Genomic DNA, 23,555 nt, shown 5'->3' on the forward strand with positions numbered 1-23,555 from the left:
ACAAGTGTGAATCTTAAATTATTATTATTTCTTCCTGTCGCTTACACCCAAGGTGGGGGGGGGCAGGGGTAGGGGAAAGGGAACAGGAGAGGGGGGGAATGCCTCCCCCCCTAAGGCACTGACTGGGAAAGCCGCAAGTAGGGAGAAGGGAGGCCATATTGTCCCCACTCTCTGGGGCTAGGCCCCAGGTCTCCCCAGCCCTGGGCTCCCCCCATCACCTGAAATGCTAAGATGAGGCCCAGGGCACCCGACCTCCCCTCCCACCCCAATATATTACATCATCACTTTTTAAATAGATACAGGGACTGGTCCCGCTACCCCCTCCCTGTAACCCCTCCCCACTGTTGGGGGTACCTGGGCAGCTGTGCAAATGGGCATAGGGGTGCACGGGAGGGAGGGCGAGCACCGGGCCCCTGAACCTGCCCCTCTTAAGGAGGGGGAGGGGCCGCCAGGCCAAGGAGGGGAAATAGTGCAAGGCAGAGCCCAGGCCGCAAGGGGGTCCAGCACCCAGCGAGGAAGGGGTTGGGGTGGGTAGGTACCCCCAACCCCAGCGAAATTGGGTAGTTAAAAATCTGACACTAGATTTCAACAAGACCAACAGACGAGGCTATGTACAGGGGCGGGGAGGCGTGGATTCGATCCTAAGAGGGAAGGCCTAAGAGGGAGGGGATTATTCTCTGCCCGTTGAGAAGCCCGGCTGGTAAATATCTGGGAAAGGGATCCCTTTTCCACAGGATCACAGCCCACTTTTCCAACGGCCAAGGAGAAGTTGCAAGCGCAGCGCCTTGGCAAGGGGGCGCACGCTCACCAGCTAGAGTGGCTAGGGTGCGTGAAGACAGCTCGCTGGAAGCTACCGCCGGGGGCGCTCGCCCACGCAGGGCATGGCCGCCAGGTGGCGCTAGCTCGCTCGCAAGGCTTCCCCCCCAACCCCTCACCCTGTCCCACACCCTGCGTCCCGCCAGCCCGGGGGCGGCGTGAGTCAGGGGCGGCAGCGGTGTCGGCGGCTCCGGCTCGCACCTGGGCGGGGAGGAGGTGGGGAGGAGAAGAGGGTAAGACGCCGCCCGGCCCGCCCTGCCCTCTGGCCCCAGGGAGGGAGCGGCGGGAACAAGACATTCCCTGCCCCGGGACGCGGGAGGGGAGGGAAGGGGAGAGGAGTGGAGCTGAGCGGCTCCCCTAGCTGGGCGGGGCTCCTCCCGCTGCCCCCAGGGGCGGGCGAGCCAATCAGGCCACCCCGCCCCCTTCTTCTCCAGGACCCCATGACTCAGCGCTGGAGCAGGGCGGAGGGGGACTGGGATGGCTCCTTCCTTACAGGCCCAGTCCCCCCACTCTTTCGAGCTTCCACCTTGCTTTCCCCCACCTACTCTTCCTTTGCCACCCCCCTTTGCATAATTCACTACCAGGAAAAGGGAACAGAAACCAGGAAGGAGGGGTCTCAGAAGGGAGGGGCAGTCCTTCACCCCCTTACACAGCCAAAACCCCCAAAGGGGCATGGGAGCGGGGCAAGGCTTTGGTCCCAAGCCCCCGCCCCCTAGAAACCCGCATAGCCGAAGTGGGACCCCACAGATCAGAAATACATTATTGCTTCTACTCCCCAGGAGCAGCTGGCGACAGGGACCCCACCTTTACAATAGAGCTGTAAATATATACATAATATCATATGTATCACTTCTTGGGGGATCACCCCAATCTGGGGAGCCTCTGCTCCCAAACCTTCTCAGCTTGGAGTTGGAATGAGGGATCTGGGGGTGAAGGGGCTGATTCTGACCCCAGCAAGGCTCAGTGCCCCTGACCCCAGCTGTCTGTCCTGCATGCTCCCACTGCTTGGCATGGGTGTCCCTGCCCTTGTGCTGCTCAGCCTGGCCACTCCTTCCTCTTTAAGAGGACTCCATGGCACCTTCAGCCTGGGGTGTGGTGGGTGCCCCTTCCTCCTCGTCGTCATCAGGGGGCCCTGGGGTGGAGACCGGGGGCCCTGTGGGGGCTGACTGCTCCCAGAATCGAGCCAGAGAGAGGCGGAAGGTGTCCAGGTGGCCATTGGAGAGGTCGAGGCCAGCAGGGGATGGGGTGGCTGTGGAGGGTGGTGGGTAGTGCGGTGGTGCATCGTCCTTGCGGCGCCTCCGGGTTCGCACCTCCAGGCAGTTCTGGCCCTTGAGGTGGCGCTGCAGGTGGTCCTCCTTGGCGAAAGCCTTGTGGCACAGGTGGCACTCATAGGGTCTGTCCCCCGTGTGCAGGTGCATGTGGTTCTTGAGGTCGTAGCTGTGCAGGAAGCGGGCTGGGCAGTGTGGGCACGAGTAGGGGCGTTCTCCTGTGTGCTTCCGCATGTGGATCTTCAGCTTGTCATTCCTGGTACAGGCAGAGGTGGAGAGGGCAAGGGAAATATTCAGGATGGGTCCCTTGGCTCATCCTCGTCATCACCCCAGTCCTTGTCTCACTCGCTTCTCTTACCACTCTCTTCTCCATTACTGTCCCAGGATACTCTTGACTACCCCTGCCATCATCCACTCTGCCTTCTGCATGCCCACCTCCTTGGCTTTCTTCTGGTCTTTCCTGTAATTCCAGGAACCTACACATGCTCTCACCTCTCTAGGACTGCCTCCCTCCACTCAGATGGTGTTCCCTCCACCCCAGCTTCCCCCCTTGATGCTCACCTGGTGAATCGAACACCGCAGACCTCACAGGCAAAGGGCTTCTCGCCAGTATGGGTCCTCATGTGGCGTGGTAGTTTGCCTGCCCCATGAATTATCTTGTGGCAGACTGGGCACTCCTGGGGCATCTGGGAGCGGCGTTTCCGCACCAGCTTATCTTGGCCATCCAGGCCTGGGGCCAGGGCATCCTGGTGCAGGGAACTTAGGTAGACCATCAAGTCAGGATCGATGGCATCTTCATCTGAGCCCAGCTCCTCTGGGGATAGTGGGGGCCCGCCGCCCTGCGCTGGCCCATAGGCTGGGGGATACACCAGCTCCTCTTCTTCTTCTTCACCTTCATAGGTGTCATAGCTCAGGGGACCCTCAGGAGGTGAGGCAATTCCTGTGGGAGGGCTGTAGCTGTCCCCCAGTCCACTGCCTCCACTGCTGCCCACTCTACCCACTGTTTCTTCCTCTTCGTAGGTCAAGGGATGGGTGGGCACTGTGGGCGCCTCAGGTACTAGATGGTTTGCCCGGGCCCCCTTGGTTTGCAAGAAAGCTTTTCGGGGCTTGCGGCTGCGGCGGGCAACGGGCCGAGGTGGTAGTGGTGGAGGTGGCAGGAGAGGCACCTGTGGAGGGCTGTCTTCACCATTGGGAACGCCTGAGGTTGTGGTGGTGGCAAAAGCCTCCAGGTACTGTCGGGCTCGCTCACAGTCATCCTCATCTGGGCTGGGAGCTTCTAGTCCACTGCCTTGTAGAATCTCCATGCAGGCAGCAATGACACATGGGATCTCCAGCAGCCGGGCTGCCTGGAGCACGGCCGGCATGTTGGCGCTGCTGGTGGTCAGTGTGGCTGTATAGGCAAATTCGAGCAGGGCACCTAGTGCCTCTGGTCCTACAAAGTCCAGCTCACACACACCGGCCCCTGCTCCCCCAGCCACTGCCCCACCACCCCCTGTCCCCATGACTGCCCCACCACCACCCTCAGTGAAGAGCTTCTTGAAGTAGTGGCTGCAGGCAGCCAGCACAGCCCTATGGGTGCGGTACTCAAGGCCCTGTGTCCGGATGGTGAGGTCACATAGGTGGCCCAGCTGGCGCTGCTCGTTAAGGCAGCTCAGGAGCTCACTGCTGTGGTCTGGAAATGGAATTCCAATCAGGTCATCCTCGGGGCTCCCCATCTTCTCCTGTAGGGTCAAGCAGAGGGGGGAGGTTAAGAGTGCTTAGCCTGTAAGGGGTCCAGGGAAGGGGCACCAACATAGGCTGTCACTTATTGAGGGATGGCTACATGCCAAACACTCTTCTAAGTATTTCATGCCCATTTAATCTTTTATACTCTTCTGAAGTATGATTATCATCCATTTCACAGATAAGGAAACTAGGATTCAGACAGGTAAAGTGATTTTCCAAATGCAGTACAGGGTTTGGCCCAGAGTCCGTATTCCTAATCACTGTTACCCTGTTCTGTTCTGTGAGAGCAGGAACCCTGCCTTTCTGGCTCTTTCCTAGATATCCATCTCTTTCCCCTGCCCCATTGGCATCCCTTCAGAGGTACTGGAATGAGAGATAGGATGCTGGGTCCTGGTTTTGGCTTCAGGAAGAATTGGCTGGAAGATTCTGATGGCTCTGGCCTCAGTCATTTGAAAAGTGGGTAATAGTCTTTGTGATGGAACTTCTTTATAGCCCTGGGAGAAGCCAGTGAGGGAGTTCAGATTCACAGGCATGGCCAGGCATGGCCAGGTTCTCTCTAAAGCATGTGGTACCTTAGAAAACACTATGCAGACAAGAGGAGGGCTTCCAAGCACCATCATCTTCTTCCTTGTGCCCCTCCCCCACCAATCAAAAGTTCATCTCCTCTTCTTAGATTCCCCCCTTCTAGGGGCCAAATGGGGAAACAGCTCCCAGCATCCCTCCCCCAACATCCTCCCCTCCCCCATGGGGCCAAGGAACAGCCACCCTTTGCTGGGGTGTCACTGGCGCGGGTGCTTCCTGCCCCGCACAGATAAGCATCACCCCTGCCCTTCCCCCACTGCCATGAGGCCAAGTTCCAGTCCCACCTCTTCCCTCCTCCTCCTTAACTACCTCACCACCTCCCCCTCCTCATTCCAGGAGAGCCCCCTTCTCCAGAGGGTTGAGGTTTCACCCTCATCCTCCCTCAGGATCTAATCATAGAAAGCACAGAAATCAGTCTCCAGGCTCAGGCAGGCAGGGCTGGGGGACAGGAGCTGAGGCATAAGTCTGACCTGGAAGTGGGGAGACTGGCTTGAATTCCTGAATGACCTTGGGCAAGTTATTTCTCTTGGTGTTCACTTTCCTGAGCTGTACAAGGAAGGGGTGGGAGTAGAAGCCCCAAGGGCTCAGTCCTGCAGCCCTGACATTTTGTGGGTCTAGAGCAAACCCTGTGGTTCCAGTGTTGGGGCCTGGAAAGAGCTGGGCTCTGGAATCAGCCAGGCTTGGGTTTGAATCCTTACTCTGCTGGCAGTTAGCTTTGTGACCTTAAGCAAATGATTTAATCTCTGAGCCTCTTTCCTCATCTATAATGTGGGAGAATTCCAGCTCACCCCTGGGGTTGTGGAGAGAGGTAAATGAGACCAAGTGTGGCACAATGCTTGATACCTGGTGGGCTCACTCGGTGTGCCCTGACTTACACAGATGGGCTCTGCTAAGAAAACTACCTGGAGACAGGTCTGCCCTCCCTCAAGTCAGTCTGAGGGAGCCAGGTTACTAAGGAGCCACCAGACCTTGGACAAGTCACTTCCTTTCCTAAGGAGACCTATTCCTCATCTGTATAACTCCGATGAACCTGAAGACACTGACATTTTGTCATTTTGTCAATGCCTCTCTGACACTCCAGCGACTGTTCACTCTAGCCATTGATGGGGAAATGGTTTTTTTTTTTTGGGGGGGGGGGGCAGGGAATCAAGGGCCACAAATTTCCTCTTTAGGACACAAGAACTGCATTGTTTCTGTTTGCCTCCATGCTTGCCACCTTCATTGCAATGCCAGGGCTTCAGCATGGAAGCCTTGAGTGAGCAGCATCCACTTATCTGTCTTTGCTTGGAAGCTGCACCTAGGTATGCTTAGATAGGCCACATATCATCAAATCACCTCTCTCTCAGGATCACTCAGTCTGGGAGTTCTCCCTGCTTCCTTTGGTTCTCCCACCTATACTTTACAAATGGTACAAGTGGCAAATGGCCCCAGGACTTAGGAACAAAAACTGAGTGGGTAGCAATAGTGGCAGCGGAGGGCACTTATGCAGCAGTGGGCAACCTCCGGGACCCAAGTGGATCCTGTCCCTCCAAAAGGGAATGGGTGGGGCTGTCCTGGCTGTCCATTGGCTGAGAGCTGGGCACCAGCAGGCACATGGCTTATCCTATCGCTCTCCCTCCTTCCCTACCCACCCCACCTATTCCCACTGCTAAGCCCGCCTCCTTTCTCCCACCCCAGGGCTGGTCTCCCTGGCAACTTGGTGTGGCGGGGGTGCTCACTGGCTGACCCAGCTGTCAGGTCACAGGCTCAGGCTGGTTTACCAACTCAAACAGAGCTTGGGCAGGGGTGGGTGTTTAACCCCTTAGGCCCAAATCTAATGCCCATGGCCAAGAGGTAGCAAGGAAGGAGAGGGAGAATCAGAGGACACATGTGGCGAGGAGAGGGTGTTCATACCACTCTCCAGCTTCTGGGAAACTCCCCCAGTCCTTATCCAGGGCTCTGGCACCCATGCCAAGAGAAGTGCCACCTGGAACTATGCTGGTGCCAACTCAGGCCAAGGGGGCACTCCTAGGCCCATCATCTGGGAGGGGTTGGTAGGGTAGAGGCCTCCCCCTTCTTTCTGCCAATGTGAGGTACTGGTGCCCACCCCACCTCGGGCACCCTTCCCACCTCTGCATCCCAGAGGGCCTAATCCCCTGACAACCCATGAAGGCAGCCTATCCCCACCCAGCCTGGCATGCCCCCTCTTGCTAAGACCTTGTGGGCATGGGTGTGTGTGGTGGTTGGGGGGGGCAGCTGTGCCAGGGAACCAGGCAAGATCTGTTTGCCTGGTAAGGGGAAGAACCGAGGGCCCCGCCCCATTGCTCCCCTCTTTCCCGCCACCCCCCCAGGCTCCCCTCACTGTCAGGCCTGCTAGACCGGCCAAGCCGGTGGGCAGCTCTCTTGAAACTGGGCCCTGAGTCAAGCCTGCCCCATCTTTGGTTGGGGGAAGACTTGAGGGCGAGAAAGGTAGGAGGGGGACAAAGGTGAGAGCCCCTATCACCTATCCTCAGTGCCCAAGGACACCTGCCAGGGTGTGTCCACCACCAAGAAACCAAAAGGTAGATGGCATTGATCCCGTCTTAGGAGAGACCAGAACTCTTCCCAGGTGCTGACCTCAGGCAGTGTCTAGCATAGGGCTGGGGGCACCAGGGCCAACATTGCTGGCTTGAGCAAGCTGAAGGGCAGGATAGGAGGCCCTGAACAGGGCAGCTGAGTAAAGCTGGCCCCCCTTCCCCCCACCCTGGGGATTAGGGGAGTGAGGCTTAGTGTGGGGGGCAGCAGGCGGAACCAGGATTAGTGGCGGAGAAAATAGATATGGGCCTGAGACACAGGCACATGGAGCCCCCCCACACCCCCACCACGCCAAGTCCCTATCCTAGGCGCTGCCAGAAAGCCTGTAAGGGGCCTGGCTGGGCTTCTCCTGGAGCAGCAGCTTGGGGTGACAAAGGATAAGACCCAGGCCGGGGCATTTTCTTGCTGTGGGTGATGGAGAGATGGAATTCTCTTCCCAATGCTCCCAGAACCTTGGCTAGTCACCCCTCCCCCTTACTTCTTTCTCCTTTCTCCCCCCACCCCCCACCCCAACTCCAGCCTCAGGTTCTCTTCCTGTTTTTTGGAGCTAAGTTCTTGCACGAAGCCAGGGCTTTGGCCTGTGGCTTGGACCAGGGGGTGGGGAAACTAGACAGCCAGTCCAAAGTCCTCAGGGACCCAGGAATCCTCGTTCCCTAGGTTCCCCACCCCTTTCCAGGGCCTCTGGGGCCCAGGGGCCACACCATCTGGATGGTCCAGTTGGGAAGACAGGGTGAAGGGGCTGAAGCCACATGTCACTGGAGGATTGGAAGGGCTTCAAAGGATAGGTCCTCTGACCAGGGATGTCCCACACATTTATGGAGTTGCGCCCCCCCATCCAGCCCCTCGAATCTTGTGCATGCCTTCCCCATCCCCCATATGAAGCTTCCCCCCTCCTAACCTCACCACCCCCAGCACTCACACTTCCTGGGGGCCGAGGCGGGGAAGAGAGACCGCAAGCCACGAAGGGGGAAGGAGGCAAGGGGAGTTGGCTGCTTCCCGGTGCTGTGGGGGTTAAGTCTTTCTCCCCTCCAACTCCCCCAATCCTGGTACAGGGCTCCTGAATGAGGGAGCAGTGTTCCTCCATATTTTCTTTCCATGACACCAGCTCTAGCCTACAGCCCCTTAGCCCCATCAAGGGAAATAGGAGGGAGATAAAAGATGGCGGAGGATGGAATGGGGGCAACTTCCCAACCTTCAACTCTTCACTTCTGGATACTCTCCGCCCATCAGTCACCCCTCACTCTTGGACCTTTTCTTGGACTCCACTTTCTGCCCCTCTCCTACCTTTCTGACCCTTGTCTTCCTTCCACAAGATTCATCCTTTGATTTCCCTCCTTCAGCCCTTGCCGGGCTCCTCGGCTCCTCGCCTCTCTACTATGTCTGTCCTCAGACCTCCTGCTAAAAACCATCCTTACCTCTCCTTTCTTTCCCCTTTCTCTATACTTCTCTCACTCAAGTCTTTCCCACATTTCCCATTGGCCCCCTGCTCCAAGCATCTCTTCTCTTCTCTCCAGGCATGTGCGGTGAAGAGGGGACAGAGGAATTAAGGACCAGGGCCTGCCCTCCAGGGCTTGGCCTGGTCTTGCCAAGAGATGATTACTTTTAGGATACCCAGACTCACCTTCTGAATAAAGCAGGGAACCAAAATTTGGGGGCCAGTTGGGGAGAATAAATGGCGGGGGGTGTGTGTATAGCGAGAGCGGATGTGGGGTGAGGGGTACAATGGGTGCCTCTCTGCTTGTCAGAGTTTCCAGGACTGGAGCTGCTGGACTTTCCCCAGAGGGTGGCCACCCTGGGCTGGGCAACTGTCCACTCAGACAGACCCTGGTCATCAGGGTTCCCAGCAGGGTCTGCTTAAGCAGTGCCAGCTCCCCTTAGGGCCTGAGGAGAAAGCTCAAGGTACCAGGGTCTGCCCTGTCTCTCCCTCCCCCCAGCCTATGTCTCAGGCTGGGTAACCGAGCTGACTGGTAACCCCACACCCGCCAAGCCGCCGGCAGAAACCTGAGCCCCCCAGCCCCAGAGGACACCCCAGCCCAATCCCCAGAGCCCGGCTCCCTGCCAGCCTGTCCAACCTCCTGGCCTGGCCCAGCAATCACTCAGCTCCAGTAGGCCCCTTCTTATGTCTCTCCTGGTCCTCTTGGGTCCCTCAGATTCTGGTCTCCCCACACACCAACTCTTCAGACCCTCAGTTCCCTAAGTCCCCAGGGAAGTCTGGGAACCCTCTTCCCAGCCTGTTTTTCAGTCCTCCTCTGACCCTTGGCCAATTCTAGGCCTGCGAGCCTCCCCTGGGGCCTGACCTCCCAAGCCAGAGCAGGGCCTACTCACCTGAACGCTGAGGGGCCTTGCCGGCAACTCCTCCTGGCCCCTGGGGGCAGCAGGTTGGGAGGGGCGAGAGGAGGGCCAGGCCGTGGGGGGGAGGTAGGGTGGCTGTTCCCCTGCTCCAGCTCCCTCCTTCAAAGGGGCCGCCCACGACCTGGCCCAGCCCCTCCCCCCTACAGCCTTAACCCTCTGGGTGCTGTCCCCCTCCCCCCCAACCTGGAGGGAGGGGTTACAGAGGGCTGGCAGCGTGGGAGAGGGCCCAGAGTCTTTGCCTGCAGTGCCCCAAGTCCCAGCTGTCCCCACCCCCGCCTGTCCTTACTCAGTCCTAAAAGGGGAAAAAGGTGAGGGGTAGGAAAGGTAGGAGCTGGGACAGTCCAGGAGGACAGAGGTGAGGAGGAGCAATGGGAGAGGCTGCTGGAGGTGGGACCAGGAGAAGGAAGAAGGGAGGGGAGGGGACAGGAGGTGGCAGTGGCCAAAGAAGGAGGAGGGGAGCCCCGAGAGTCAGTGCCAGGGGAGACAGGTGCCCAGGTCCTAGCCCCTCAGGGCATATGGGATTAAGGGACCACAGGGAGGTCCTCCAGATTCCAGTAGGCCCCTCAGACCCACTGGGAACTGGCTGGTTTCTCCCCACCCTGTACTGGGCTGGGGCCTTCAGGGGCTGGACAAGGCAGCACCCCGCCCTCCCCATAGCCTCACCCCAAACCCACTCACATACCACAGTTCCTTGCCTGGGTGCCAGCCCCTGCCAACCAGGCCAGGGGGCAGCACTCATGCCAGCCCCCAGTGGCCAGGGGGATCAGGGGGACAGAGATGCCCTGAGGGGGAGAGTCAGATGGGGGGAGCTGTGGGCACGGAAAGAGGAAGGAGCTGGGAGGGGGCATCTGCTGGGAAGCGCCTAGCCCCACCCCTTGCGCAAGCTGCTGCCACCCTGGCCGGTTGGGTGGGACCCGCCTGGGCCTGAGGGGCAACTCGGGAAGGCTCTGAGCCCAGAGATGGGTGGGTCACAAAATTTCTCTTAAACAACTCCTGGGGTCCCTTATTTATGGAATGAAGGGTACCCAAGTATCCTCAGACATTAGGCCTCCCAAATCCTGCTAGTCTTGGGGGGGACTACAGAAATGTCCCCTAAAGCACCTCCTCCCCTTTCCCCCCAACAGCTGCTGGCTCAATGCCGCTGGCCTGCTGCCCCTCACCAGCTCCCGGCCCGGTTGGCACCTACCCACCAGGATGCTGGCAGTCCTGCCCTCCTCTCCCTCCTACCCCCCTGCTCCCAGCGCCCCATGCCAACTGTGGGCCTGAGGTGGGGGAGGGTTACCCCTGTACCTTGGTGCCAGCCAGGCGGGTCCAGGCCCCTAGGCCCTACAGATAAGGCCCAAGACCCTGTTCTCAAACCATCTCCTCAAGAGGCGGCACACTGGTCAGGGGCCTACACGAGAACACCTGGGAGGCTGCAGACAGCCCCAAGAGCAGTCACTGAAGGCTCTACTCCCCAGGGCTTTCCCTGCCACCAGACACCAACATCCCGGCATTCCCCTTGCCCAAGCATTTGCTTGGGCACCAAAGTCCCTGCGGTGCCTGAGAGCCCTAGTCTAGTGCTTGCAGCTTGCGAGGGAGTGGGGTGGGGCTGCTCCCTGCCCTTTGATCCCCATAAAGGGAGGGAACCAGCCTGGAGGGCAGGGGGCAGGGAGAGAGTTCATGGGGCCCCTCATTCCACCCTTGCCAGGGGCAGCAGGGCAGGGTGTGGGCATCTCTTGGGTGGGGCCCTAAAGTGAGGATGGGTTGCATGCCTCAGCAAGGAAGATGGATGTCAGTCATGGATATGTGGTGTTATGTGGGAATGGAATGGCAAAAACAAAGTGGAGGGACACAGAGGGTACCCATGTTGCTACATATCCAGCCTTGGCTTTTACCCTCATCCAGAAACACTTCCAGACTCAGTCAATTGAGAGCTCAAGGACTACAACTCCCAGTATGCACCATAATTACTTTGTGTGTACATTGGGAGTTGTAGTTCCCTTCAGAAGCCCTGGGTTCTCCTCATTCCAGGAGCCCAGCTGATTGGGTGTTGAGGGTAGAGGGCTTGGTGAGTGTTGAGGGTAGAGGGCTTGGTCACAAAGGGCTGTGTTTAAGAAGACCTAAGAGGCTAGGAGTGGGAAAAGGACCCCTGCTCCCAGGCAAAGTGGGAGGAAAGGAGGAAGGAAGGAGGAGAGGATGTCTGTTGAAAGGGGCATATGGGTGGGGAGGAGTTGGGGGGGCGGTGGAAACAGGAAGGAAACTGAAGCCAGAGACATGAGGTCGAAAGCAAGGGTTTGGGGGAGCCCCACTATGAGGCCTGGTAGGGACCGGGAAGGCATTTCCCCTGCTATTCTGGTGCCCTGGGGAGGCGTAAGAGCAATTAGTGATGTCAAGTGGTAGCAAACTGATTATTTGTGGGGGTCGATAACTCCATTTGCTTGTCATCAGCCTTTTTTTTTTTTTTTTAACCAGAGGAACCATCCATCCCTGGATCTGATACAGGTATTTGCTGGCTGGGCTCTGAAGGCTGACCTGGTTCTGGGAAAGCTAGAAGGCAGAGCAAGGGTTTGGGGGAGGCCAGAGCCAGGCAAGATAGTTAAGTATAGTGGAGGTATGTGTGAGGTCCAGTCCAGGTATGAGGGCAAGAGATGGGCAGGGCAGAAATCATAGCAGCTGGGAAGCCTCAGAGAAGAGAAAGCTCAGATGCCAAGGCCACCTGCCTCCCACCCTTCCTAGGCTGTGGGGCAGAATGAAGAGGGCAATCTTCTCCGGGCTCCCTGAGTATTTACTAAAGGTAGCTTTCCTCCTAGGCCAGAACATTAAAGATGGCATATCAGGGGGCCAGATGGCAACTGGATGTCTTTTCCTAGTGGGGATAGAGGTCAGAAGTGAGAAGAGGATCTTCGTTGAGAATACTTTTCTGGTCTCCCCAAGGCTATGGGACAGATGCTGATAGGCTACAGACAAGATTCTTTCCACGACCTGAGCCCTGCTGGGTGTGGGGGGTCTTTCTTGCCCCTCATCAAGCCCTTAATGGTGGATGACAGTAGCTCTATCCCCTTCCCCCCAGTCCCCCAGGCCCGCCTTGGCGCCTGGCCGCTTGTGTGTTGGCAGGACTGGGGGGGGGCGAGGCAACTTCAAACTGTCCGGGCAAAACGTCAAGTTCACTCACGAGTTTACTCAGCAGAAGGAGGGGGAAGAGGCCAGAGCGGGCACACCCCATGCCAGGGTCCTATCCGTCTGCCTGTCCCCACCTTCCTCCCCCACCCTCCTCTTCAGCCCTAGGCCAAAACAGGCATAGGCCCTAAGGCCTGGTGGCAGGGCAGTCTTAACTCGCAGGAAGGTCAGGGAACCAAGTGGTGGGAGGCAGGAAGCCCTGAAGCAGGCCCAGAGGCTTCTATCAGAGGGCAGTGCCCTGCCTGGAGCCCATTCACTCCCCATCTTGGGGCCTTGGCCTTTGGCCAGGAGAACTAGGTCTCAACCATCAAGAAGGGGGCAGTACCAAGCCAGGCCTCCTCCATCTGAACAGTCCCCTGGGCAGTGACTTCTGACCCCAAATGCCCAGTTCTAGGCTGTACCTCAGGCTCCAGCATGATGCCATCCAGGCAGCCATAGGATCTGAGGCTGGTTCTCTCAGCCTTGGCTTGGAATGGGGGGCCAGCACCCTATCTGACCTACTTCCCTTTCCTCCCCACCTGCTTTCATTCTCAGCTTCTCCCCCCCAGCCTTCACTGTCCCCACCCCAGAGGCGCTCCGCCCCCCCATGCCTGCTGGGTCCCCCTCCCCCAACCTTCCCCAGGGTGCCAAGTGCAAGCACACAAAGGGCCCGATGGTGCATTGTTAGCCCAGCCCCCGCTGCCCGCCGCGCCCTCCCAGGGCGGGCACTAGGCCAAGGAGGAGCTGGGGGCCCTGGGTGCCAGGGGGCACCATGGGGAAAGGGGAAGAGGAAAGCACCTGTCTCCCAGACACTGGGGTCATGTAGGCCAGGGCTGAGCAGTGATCAGAGGGCCCACTGGAGCAGGCCTGTCTCCTTGACACCTGAGCCTAGTGGGCACTGCCTTCTTTCTTCCCTAGAGCCCCTTTCTGGTGGCATTAACCCCTTCCTAACCCCTGTGCCAAGGCTGGGGGTGTGGTACCCAAGGGAAGGGACAGTGTCTGGGGGTGCCAGCAAGCAGCGTTGTGCCCACAGCAACCATGTAACAGATGCACGCTGGGGGAGCTGGGGTCCCGGGGGCCAGGGACAGGAGGCACTGACAGAGATTTCTCCTTGTTTCATCAGCTGCTCCAGGGGGAGCCCCCTGCCTTTCTCCCCAGTTACCACTAAGGAGGAAGAGTGCCATCCAAACCTAGTTACAAATATGGCTTTCTCCAACCCAGCACATCACTCCTTATGCCCTGTATCTCCTCCCAACCTGATGCCCACTTCATGCCAGCTCCAGCAGTGCCAGGAGGGTACAGGGGTGACCAAACCAGTTGGTGTGTGTAGGGCAGGAGGCAACCCCATAATCCTCCAGGCCTCGGTCCCTCACCTCAATGTGCGCTCACACACACACACACACACACACACACACACACACACACTCTCCCTCAGGGAACAGAGAGTTCCCATCCAGGTTTAACCCCTCTCTGCCCAATCCGGCTCCCCTCACCCCTGATAAATGGTCTCCCTCCTCCAGGAATAAGTTGGGGGAAGGGGGAATAGCTGCGCTGACTCATTTCCATTCTCAGCTGCAGCTAGGGGTCTCCAAGGCATTCGGGCGGGGGTCAATTCAAGAACGCCCTCCACCTGGCCCGGAAGCCAGGATAGCCTGCCGGTCTCCCCCTCTCCCCAGCACCCACTTCCGGTGTCCCAAACTAGGTCAGCAGCGCTCGTTTCCTGTGGGTCAGCTAGCACCAGCGCCTCTGCCCCTCCCCTGCTCCGGACCCAGGCTCCCCGCCCCCCCCGCCCCCCAGGGCGCCCCGAGGTCTCACCACGTCTCAGCCGCCCTTTGATACATGGGGGTTGTACGGGGCGGGGGGCAGGGGACCCGCCCTCTCTCCAAACACTAGCAGGGCCGGGGCGCCTGGGCAGGCACGTGTCCGGGCACAACCCGCTGCCCACGCTGCCCCCCCCACTCTCGCCACCCCCCTCCGCTCTGGCCGGGACACGTCGCTCTCTTACTTGGGATGGGGTGGGAGGAGGGGAGAGATAGCTAGAAATTGAAAGCGAAGCCCCCCACCCCTTTGAATGGCAACGTTCTGCCAGCAGCGCACCCTAGGTTCTACAACAACATAGTAGCGACCCCCATTCTGGGTAGGGGCAGGTGCGCCGGCGCCGGTGGGAAACAGTGGTAGGTAGGCGAATTCTTCCTAGTCACCCACCCTCCTCTAGGGTTCTGAGGGCATGAGCTGGCTTTGAAAAGGTGGCGGCGGGACTAGAACCTGAAGGAAAGGAGTGGGATCGAGGGGCGCGGGAGAGAGGGGTCGTTCGGAGGTTGTTGCTGAGCCGCACTACTGCTGGAGTAAGAGCCCGGCTCGGAAGGCGCAAGAAATCGAATAGTCCAGCCGGTAACTTTCCCCCAAGCCGCGGATCCTCGGGTCCCCTCCACCCCCATGCAACTGGCCTGGGTCCAACCCACCGCGCCAGGGGGCGCGGGGGGGGGGCGCGTTGTCCTAGTTAGAGTCCGTCAGCGTTTCCATTCCCTAAACTCGGTGGGGTCTGGGGTCTCCCAGTAAAGTCACGAAGGAGACTGGAGGAACGCTCAGCGCCGCCTTACCCCTCTCCATCCCGGAGCCGATAGTCTGTCTGATCTTAGAAGTGCAGAGAAAGTTTCTGGGGACCCTCTGCCTAGGGTTGGGGAGCGGCCGTAGTTTCTTCGCTACCTTTCCTCCCAGTCCAAACCAATTCCAAAGATCCGGGAAAGCAAAGAGAAGCGGACTGGTGGGAATCTGGTCTGTGTGTGTGTGTGTGTGTGTGTGTGTGTGTGTGTAACAGGGGGTCCCACTTACAGGACGGACGAAGGACACTGCAGTAGTCTCAAGTCTAGTGGACCCCGAGTCTGGAGACAAAAGTGGGGAACACTCACCTCTTGGCCGTCGGGTCCGCTGGCTGGAGCTGCTGAGGCACAGGGTGTGGGGAGAAGCGCGTCCCCCGCCAGGCCCGGGGGCTTGGGGCCCTGCTCCGGTCCTGGTCAGAAGGCCGCGGTCAGTCGCTCGCCGCTCGCTGCTGGGGGGCTCCTCCTCCGCCGCCCTCTGCCTCCTCCTGCCGCCCGCCCCCCCCTCGGCCGCGGAGAGCCGTACATTCACCTGGCTCCCACCCGCCCCCCCCTCAGGGCCCGCCTCACCTGTCCTGCTGTCTCACCTGTCCTCCAGCTTGCTTTCCCCCCATCCCTCCCCTCCCTCCCCCCGCCCCCGGCCACCCCCCAAACTCCCCCCCCAACCCTTAGCAACACCCTCTGTCACTTCCTGGTTTTTCACCCGCCCCCCCAGGTCCCCCTCCCTCCGCCCAATAAGGACATAAACTTCAACCCCTCCGTCCAGCCAGTCCCAGGAAGGCGCAGAAGGGTCCCTCTCTCCTTTTTACCACCTTCCCCCAAGCTCTTACTTTGCTCTCGGAGCCCTTCCCACCCTCCTCCTTTCCCTCTTTCTTTCCTTCTTTCTATCTCCCTTCACCTGCCGCGGTCCCTCTCCCCGTTCTCTCTCTCTCCTTTCCTACCCCTATCTCTCCCAGTCCACCTTAACTGGAGCTCCGCCTTGGACCCCCGTCCAGCCCTCTGCCGCTACTTCGCCCCGCCCCCTGTACTCCACCGCCTGGCCCGCCCATTGGCTTGTACACCCGCCCATCCCAAGTGGATCCCGCCTTGCGTGAAACCAGGGAGGGGGCGGGGCCGAGGGGCCGGTCTGAAACCTGAAGGGGAGGGGGGAGGGGGCAGTGTCCGCAGCGGCCTGGGAATGGAGCACCCCCCTTAGGGGCTCCCTCTCCTCCAAGAGGGGCTTCCTTAGGGTCAGCACCTCGAGAGGGAAGGGTATGAGAGGTTAAGGATAGACTGGGTGGGGGTGAAGACCTAGGGTTTGGAGGGAGGGGGTCCCGAGAGGGGCTATAATCAGGTCAGGGCCCCAGGAGGGCGGGGGAGGGGGACCACTCGGCCTTCAGCTTTGGTGCCTACGCCCCACGCTCCTTCAGGAGTGGGGGAGTTGAGGCTGCGGGCACCCTATGTCCCTCCCCACGCGTGATGGCACCCCGCGGGGAGGGAACGGCGCCTGGGGGTAAGAAGCCTCTGCGCTCCAGCCGGTGCCCGCTGCGGCCTTGGCATTGTCAGAGGGGAGGGGCCGTGTCCGCAAGGAGGAGGGGGGAGGTGCGCTCACGCTCCTGTTCTCCGCCTCCATCCCGCGGGTTCCCTAAGTGGAGAAACTGAGTCTCCACGGCGGAGGGACGTCTTAACATGGATTTGCTTAAAGACCAAGGTGGCGAGGCGGGGACGTGGGTCTTAGGATGTTTATGTGTGTGGGTTTGGGGGAGGACCAGCATGTGTTTTTCAGTGCCCCCCTGAGAAAGGTAGCCTGTATGGGACTTTTCCAACTGGGCCTGCGGTGTTACGTACCCCAAAGGGCCCCTCCCACTAATGTCAAACGGAGTCAAATCCGGCTCCCTCGGGCTAGGTTCGGCTTCGCAGCAGCAGGCCAGGCCGAACCGGGTCGGACTCGCTTTCGCTTCCCCAACCCCCTCCGCAGGGGGGCCTCCCTCCCTTTCCAGCAGGTGGCTCCGCGGGACACCAGCTCAACCTGTTGGACCACAGTGGGCGGCGCCAGGGGGGCCCTGGCCCTCACCCGGGCTGACCCGGGATCCCCGCGCAGGGGGAGGGGCGGAGTCCAGGTCCCTCCCTCCCTCTGCTCCTGCTCTCCCCGGCCGTGACTCAGCCTCGGGGCCGCTGCCCTGCGCCCTAGCCAGGGGCGGAAAGTGTGAGGCGCCCCTGAGGGCCCAGGCCAAACCAAACAGCCCCCCACCCCAGACATTATCTCACTGGAGAATTAGGGGGGCTATAGGAAGGAGGGGGTAACAGCAGGCGTGGGGCGCTCCGGCTCAAATAATCCGCTCCAGGTTTTCCTATGGTCTCTGTCCCCCCTGGGTCCCAAGGCCGGTCAGTGCTCCGGGTTTTCATCTCGGCCCCGCTGGACAGATTCTGGTCCGTAGGGCCTGGAGCGGGTGTGGTCCAGGCTTGGTGTTTCTCTTCTCCTGTCGTCGGGGTCGTGCTGACCAGGGGAAGGGCCGTGCCAGGGGCAAGACGTTAGTGCCAGATGCACAAGTGAAACCGAGAGGGGGCTGCTCCGGGGAGGAGGGTGCATGGCGGAGAAAAAGGATGGTGCGCATGGGGGGTGCGGTTGGGAGGAAAAAAGTGGCTCCGGGCTTCCAGAGGCAATAGAAAGGCGGGCGCCTTGGCACCAGCCCTAGGGAGCAAAGACGCGAAAGCCTCGCCCCCCCCCCCCCCAGTTCTGGGGGTCGCGTCTGGCAGGACACCACCCGAATCTTTCTGCGGCAGGATTACCACTCCCCACTTCGGTCTCAGCAGTTTTGGAACCTACTGTTGGTTACTGTTAGTTCTGCAATGACCCCCATCCCGTATTTCTCTCTCGCTTGCTCTCTCTTTTTTTCTTTTCAGTGCTGGTGATTGAACCCAGGGCTCTGCGCACGCGAGGCAAACACTCTACCACTGGGCTGCATCCCCAGCTCTCTCTTTTTCTTATGGTACGAATAGCTCTCTCGCTCAGAGGCGGGAACCCCAACTTGAATTCAATTCCCACCTATTCCCCCAACTCTGGACCCTTACCGCGCCGAACCCGAGACAGCGAACCCGAAACAGCCGCAGTAGAGGAACGCTGACTGGGGGCCCCGCCCCCTCCCGCGGAATCCCGGCGGTACCTCCCCACAACCTCCAGCCAGTGACTGGAACTGGGAGCTGGAGGGCAAGTGAGGAACCTGCAGGGGCCTCCTGAAGATAGGGGAACGCCTCAGATCCGCACGTTCAGATTTCAATCTTCAGGCGACAAGTTAGACCTTAACATTTCAGGAAAAGTAGCAGGAGGTGGGTCAATACTCAGAGAGTAAGGTGCTTGCCATGAGAAGGATGGAAGCCCCAGCTGGGAGGACCATATACCTGGGGCTGGGGACAGCGACTCAACAGTGGTGGCCAGATGCCTGAACTGGCTGGGCCACGTGCGCAGAAGGGTAGAAGCAGAAGTTAGATACTTGCAAAGCCTGGGGAAAGAAGACTTCTGGCCGCTAGAGAGGCAAGGCTTTGCCAAGGCGGGGTCTAAAGTCAGTGGGTCTGGGGGCCTGTTTCGGAAAGGCAGGGGCTGAGCTGGAATGGGGCGTCAGTCTGCGCCAGGCGCCCACCTCTTCCCCACTACCCCACCCCCCTTCCCCTGGCTGCCTCCGCTTCCCTCGAGAAACCCGCCGCCCAGGAAACCGCTGGGGGCACTCAGACCGCAGTCCCCCCACCCACCGCCCCCCATATCACCCACCGCGACCGCCCAACCCACCTGAAGGTGCCGTGGCTGCCAGGGGTACCCCCTCCTGCCGACTCCCCCCACACCTGCGGGCAGCACTATTTATAACTCCGCGCCTATTCCGGGCCTCTGGGCTGGAGCCGGCTGCTGCGCTGTGCTAATCGCCGCCGGGATCTCTCTGCGCCCCCCAGGGCCAGGGGAGGTAAATTTAGCTTCAGGAAGCTCCGGGGAACATTTTCCAAAACTCCACGTCCCAGAGAAGGCGAAACAGAACCCCTCGGCGCTCAGCCTCCATCCGGCCAGCCACTAGGGGGCGCAGGTCCCCTGGACCTAGAACCCAGCCTGCTAGGAGTTAGGGTCGCTGCTTTGGTACTGGGGTAGGTGAATAAAATAAAAATAAAAAAAGGCAGAGACGCGTGATGGAAAGGTACTGGGTAACGGACCAGTCATTGGTAGGAGATATGTATATGCTCCGAGGCCGCCAAATCTGGAATCTGAGACCCACTGAAAAATGGAGTGGGGGCTTATGTGTATTGAGGGAAATAACACATGTAAACGAAGTGCAAATAAGAGCCAAGGCCCTTGGGGTTTGCGCTGCAAGGAGCCAGCAATGTTTGCTACACCCTTCTTTATTTTTCTTTTTAGTACCGATGATTGAACTAAGCCATGTCCTTAATCCTATTTGTTTATTTATTGAGACAGGGTCTTGCTAAATTGCTGAGGTTTTTGTTGTTGTTTGTTTGTTTGTTTTGGATACTGGGGATTGAACTCAGGGGCACTTACTCACTGAGCCACATCCCCAGTCCTATTTTGTATTTTATTTAGAGACAGGGTCTCACTGAGTTGCTTAGCGCCTTGCTAGATTGCTGAAGCTGGACTTGAGCTTGCAGCCCTCCTGCCTCAGCCTCCCAAATCACTGGGATTACATGCATGCCTCTTCTGTGCCTGGCCCCACACCTCTCCTTTTCAGCATGCCTCCTTGTGTAGTTGTGAAAAAGGTGGGACCCACTCCCTCTACCCTGAGATCATTACTATGATACCCGGTATTGAGCACCCCTACTCAGACCTCTTGGTGGTGACCTCTCTCCTCTGCCTGCCTCTTATTCCACCATTGAGGACTATATATCTGATGTAATCTACAGGGAATCTTGGATAACCGACTTCTCCTCTTGCTGTGGTACTTGGGGGTCACTTGCCAGTCCATCCCTCTTGCCTGCTCCCTTCCTACCCTACCCACCTGTTCCCCTACCCCTTGTGGCCACAAGGAGCCAAGAGGTAGATGCTATCTTATCCACCCCTCCCCGTGGCATCCCCCTCCACTACACACTCTATTCCAACCTCCGTAGTAGTTTGCAGGCTCAGAACCTGAGTTGCTTAATTTGGGGAAGAGAACACTGTGGAGAAACTGGAGCATTTCCTTTTCCTTCTAGAGGAATGGAAAGATCTCCTGGCCTGGGTGGATTAGGTGAAAAGGAGGTAGTTGGGATCCCCAGCTGAGCCCCGAAGCCAACCAAGAGCAAGAGAAGTTTAGGGTTGAGGTGGGAAGTCCATGCAAACTGGGCCAGAGTGGGGGTGGGTTGGGGTGGGTGTTCTGTTCATACTTTCTTGCCTGATTTATCCTCCCAGGAAACTTGGGCCACCATCCACACAAACACCAGCTCAGAAGAGGTGGACAGGCTGATTAGAAGAAGCCCTAAATTTGAGTTTTTTTTTTTTTTGAGAAGGAATCTCACTATGTTGCGTGGGCTGGTCTCCAACTACTGGGCTCAAGCAATCCTCCCCACTTTAGCCTGGTGAGTAACTGGGACTCCATGTGTGTACCACCACCTGACTAGCCCTGCATTCAAGATCTGAAAACCTGGGTTCAGTAAATAATCATTCTACTGCAGAATGCTGCCTGACCTCCACTTCTGGGCCCATTTGACATTAAAATGGGATAAATGGGATAATTACCCTTGTCATGCCATATATATATATATTTTTAAATTGTGGTTTGAGGGTTCAACTCTGGGATGTTTTACCACTAAGCCACATTGCCAGCTCCCTTTTTCTTTTCTTTCTTCGCCTCTTTTTTTTTTTTTTTTTTTTTTCTGGTACTGGGGATTGAACCTCAGGACAGTTAACCACTGAGCCACATCCCCACAATGCTTTTTATTTTTTTGAGATAGAGTCTCACTAAGTTGCTGAAACTGACCTCAAATTTTGTGATCCTCCTACCTCAACCTCCCAACTGGGTGGAGGCTGAGGCAGGAGGATCACAAATTCAAAGCCAGCTTCAGTAACTTAGTGAGGCCCTAAGCAATTTAGTGAGATTCTATCTCAAAATGACAAATAAAAAGAGCTGGGGGCGGGGGGCTGGGTTGTGGCTCAGTGGCAGAGCACTTGCCTAGCATGTGTGAGGCACTGGGTTTGATTCTCAGCACCACATAAAAATAAATAAATAAAGGTTCATCAACAACTAAAAAAAAAAAAAAAAAAAGAGCTGGGGTGGGGTTGTACCTCCATGCTTAAGCTCCCCTGGGTTCAATTCCTAGTACCAAATACGTAAATAAATAAATAGAAGTACTGGGCTGCAAGGGATAAGAAACAATCTTGAGTTCAAGTACTATAGAGTAGTAGGCTGCCATAAACAAATATGAGCAAACTCTAATACATGCTGCAGTGGTATATGGATCCTATACAAAGTATGTGAAGGAAGAAAAAGCAAGGTGCAGAGCTGGGGATGTTGCTCAGTGGTGGAATGCTTGCCTAGCATGTGTGAGGCCCTGGGTTAAACCCCCAGTACTAGAAAACATAAGATGAAAATAAAAAGAGCAAGACACAGAAAGCAATGTGCAGAATAAATATATCTTGCCACCAGGTGCAGGTGCATGCCTCTCTAATCCCAGTGGCTTGGGAGGTTGAGGCAGAAGGATTGTGAATTCAAAGCCAGCCTCAGCAACTCAGTGAGACCCTGTCTCTAAATAAAATATAAAAAAGGACTGGGGATGTGGCTCAGTGGTTAAGGGTCCCTGTGTTTAATCCCTGGTACAAAAAAAAAAAAAGCATATCTGGAATCTAGCCACTTCTCACCACTGCTATTGTTCTAGTCTGACCTGATTTGCCCAGGTGTCTGCCTAAATAGTGCTCCTTGCCTCCTAATAGGTCTCTCATTTTCTGCCTTTATTCTCTAAAGTCTATTCTCAACACAACAGCCAGTATAAACCTTTTAAATAAAAACTTAGGTCATGTTTGATATCAGACAATAGTTTCTCATTCATTCAGCATAAGAGCTCAAGTTTTTTCTTTTTCCAATGTTGGGGTTTGAACCCAGGGATGCTCTACATTGAACTACATCCCCCAGCCCTTTGATTTTTTTTTTTTTTTTTTTAATTTTGAGTTGGGTGCTATGGCACACACCTGTGATCCCAACCACTGGGGAGACTGAGGGAGGTGGATTGCAAGTTGAAGGCCAACCTCAGCAATTTAGTGAGGCCCTAAGCAATTTAGCAAGATCCTATCGCAAAAAAAAAAAAAAAAAAAAAAAAAAAAAGGGACTGGGAATGTAGTTCAGTGGTGAAGTCTCTGGGTTCAACCCCTAGTACCAAAAAAAGTGTTTTTGTTTTTTTTTTCTATTTTGAGACAGGGTCTCATGCATGAAATTGCCCAAGCTAGTCCAAACTTGTGATCCTTTTACCTCAGCCTCTCAATTAGCTGGGATTACAGGCATGCACTACCACTATCCAGTTTAAAAAGCATGTCTTGCCCAGTGCAATGGCACTTGCCTATAATCCCAGCAGTTTGGGAGGCTGAGTCAGGAGGATCACAAGGTTCAGTCTCAGCAACTTAACAAGGACCTAAGCAACTTAGTGAGAATCTATCTCAAAAAATAAAAAGGGCTGGGGATGTGGCTCAGTTAAGTGCCCCTGGGTTCAATCTCAGGTACCAAATATAAAAATAAAGTAAAATAAAATCACTGAAGTTCTTAGTTAGGCTCTCCTTGACCCACCCACACTCATCTCCAGTACAGCTTTTGCTTTTTTTCCCATAGTATCTATCTCCTAATAATATCAATATACTTTAAAAAAAAAAAAAAGACTATAGTTTATCTTCTTTTTTTTTTTTTTTTTTTTTTTGCGGTACTGGGGATCGAACTCAGGGCCTTGTGCTTGAAGCACTCTATCAGCTGAGCTATCTCCCCAGCCCTATAGTTTATCTTCTGTTGTCACTCACTGGCATGTAAACTTCACAAGTACAGGGATCTATTTTGTTTATTGCTGTTTTCAAAACATCCAGACTTACATATAGTAGATAGTCAATTATGTTTGTTGAATGAATGAAGATTCAGACCTGCATATACTATCTCTGGAATGTTCTTCAAGAAATTGGTTACCATGGTTATCTTCAAGGAAGGAAAGCAGAGGGTGTGGGGGATAGGTGTAGGAAACTTGATTTTTATTATTAGAGTTCTTTAAGTGGAGTGTGGTGGTACAAACCTGTAATCCCCATGACTAGGGAAGCTAAGGCAAGTTCAAGGATGGCCTCAGTAAATTTGCAAGACCCTATCTCAAAATGAAAGATAAAAATGACTGGGTGCTGGACTGGGGTTGTAGCTCAGTGGTAGAACGCCCCTGGTTTTAATCCCAGAACTGCAAAAAAGGGAAAAAAAGAAAAGAAAGAGAGAGAGAAAGAATTCTTTACTTTAGGCATGACTACCTTTACAAAAAGGATAAAACCAACCCAGAGGAAAAGTAGTTAACTAAAAAGGTTGAGGAAGAGCTGATTCCAGGGAGGGAGGAAGAGGGCCCCATATAC

General features: G+C 56.7%; 1 protein-coding gene across 3 annotated transcripts; it reads right to left on the reverse strand.

The window, feature by feature from the left end:
- Positions 1–5: 5 nt before the first annotated feature.
- Zbtb7b (zinc finger and BTB domain containing 7B) lies at positions 6–15,651 on the reverse strand. Of its 3 annotated transcripts, none has more exons than XM_047545535.1 (4): positions 15,602–15,651; positions 15,344–15,444; positions 2,646–3,805; positions 6–2,340 (listed from the first exon to the last, which is right to left on the reverse strand). In XM_047545535.1, exons 3-4 carry the CDS (start codon positions 3,797–3,799, stop codon positions 1,875–1,877), a joined length of 1,620 nt encoding a protein of 539 aa, XP_047401491.1. In that variant the 5' UTR covers positions 3,800–3,805; positions 15,344–15,444; positions 15,602–15,651; the 3' UTR covers positions 6–1,874. The 3 variants fall into 3 exon arrangements, with proteins under 3 accessions (XP_047401491.1, XP_047401500.1, XP_047401508.1); XM_047545544.1 differs by having other exon boundaries at positions 15,619–15,646; XM_047545552.1 differs by lacking the exons at positions 15,344–15,444; positions 15,602–15,651 and adding an exon at positions 9,270–9,599.
- Between the last annotated feature and the right edge of the window lie 7,904 nt (positions 15,652–23,555).

Source organism: Sciurus carolinensis, chromosome 1 (genome assembly GCF_902686445.1).
Source record: "Sciurus carolinensis chromosome 1, mSciCar1.2, whole genome shotgun sequence".
Classification (NCBI taxonomy): domain Eukaryota; kingdom Metazoa; phylum Chordata; class Mammalia; order Rodentia; family Sciuridae; genus Sciurus; species Sciurus carolinensis.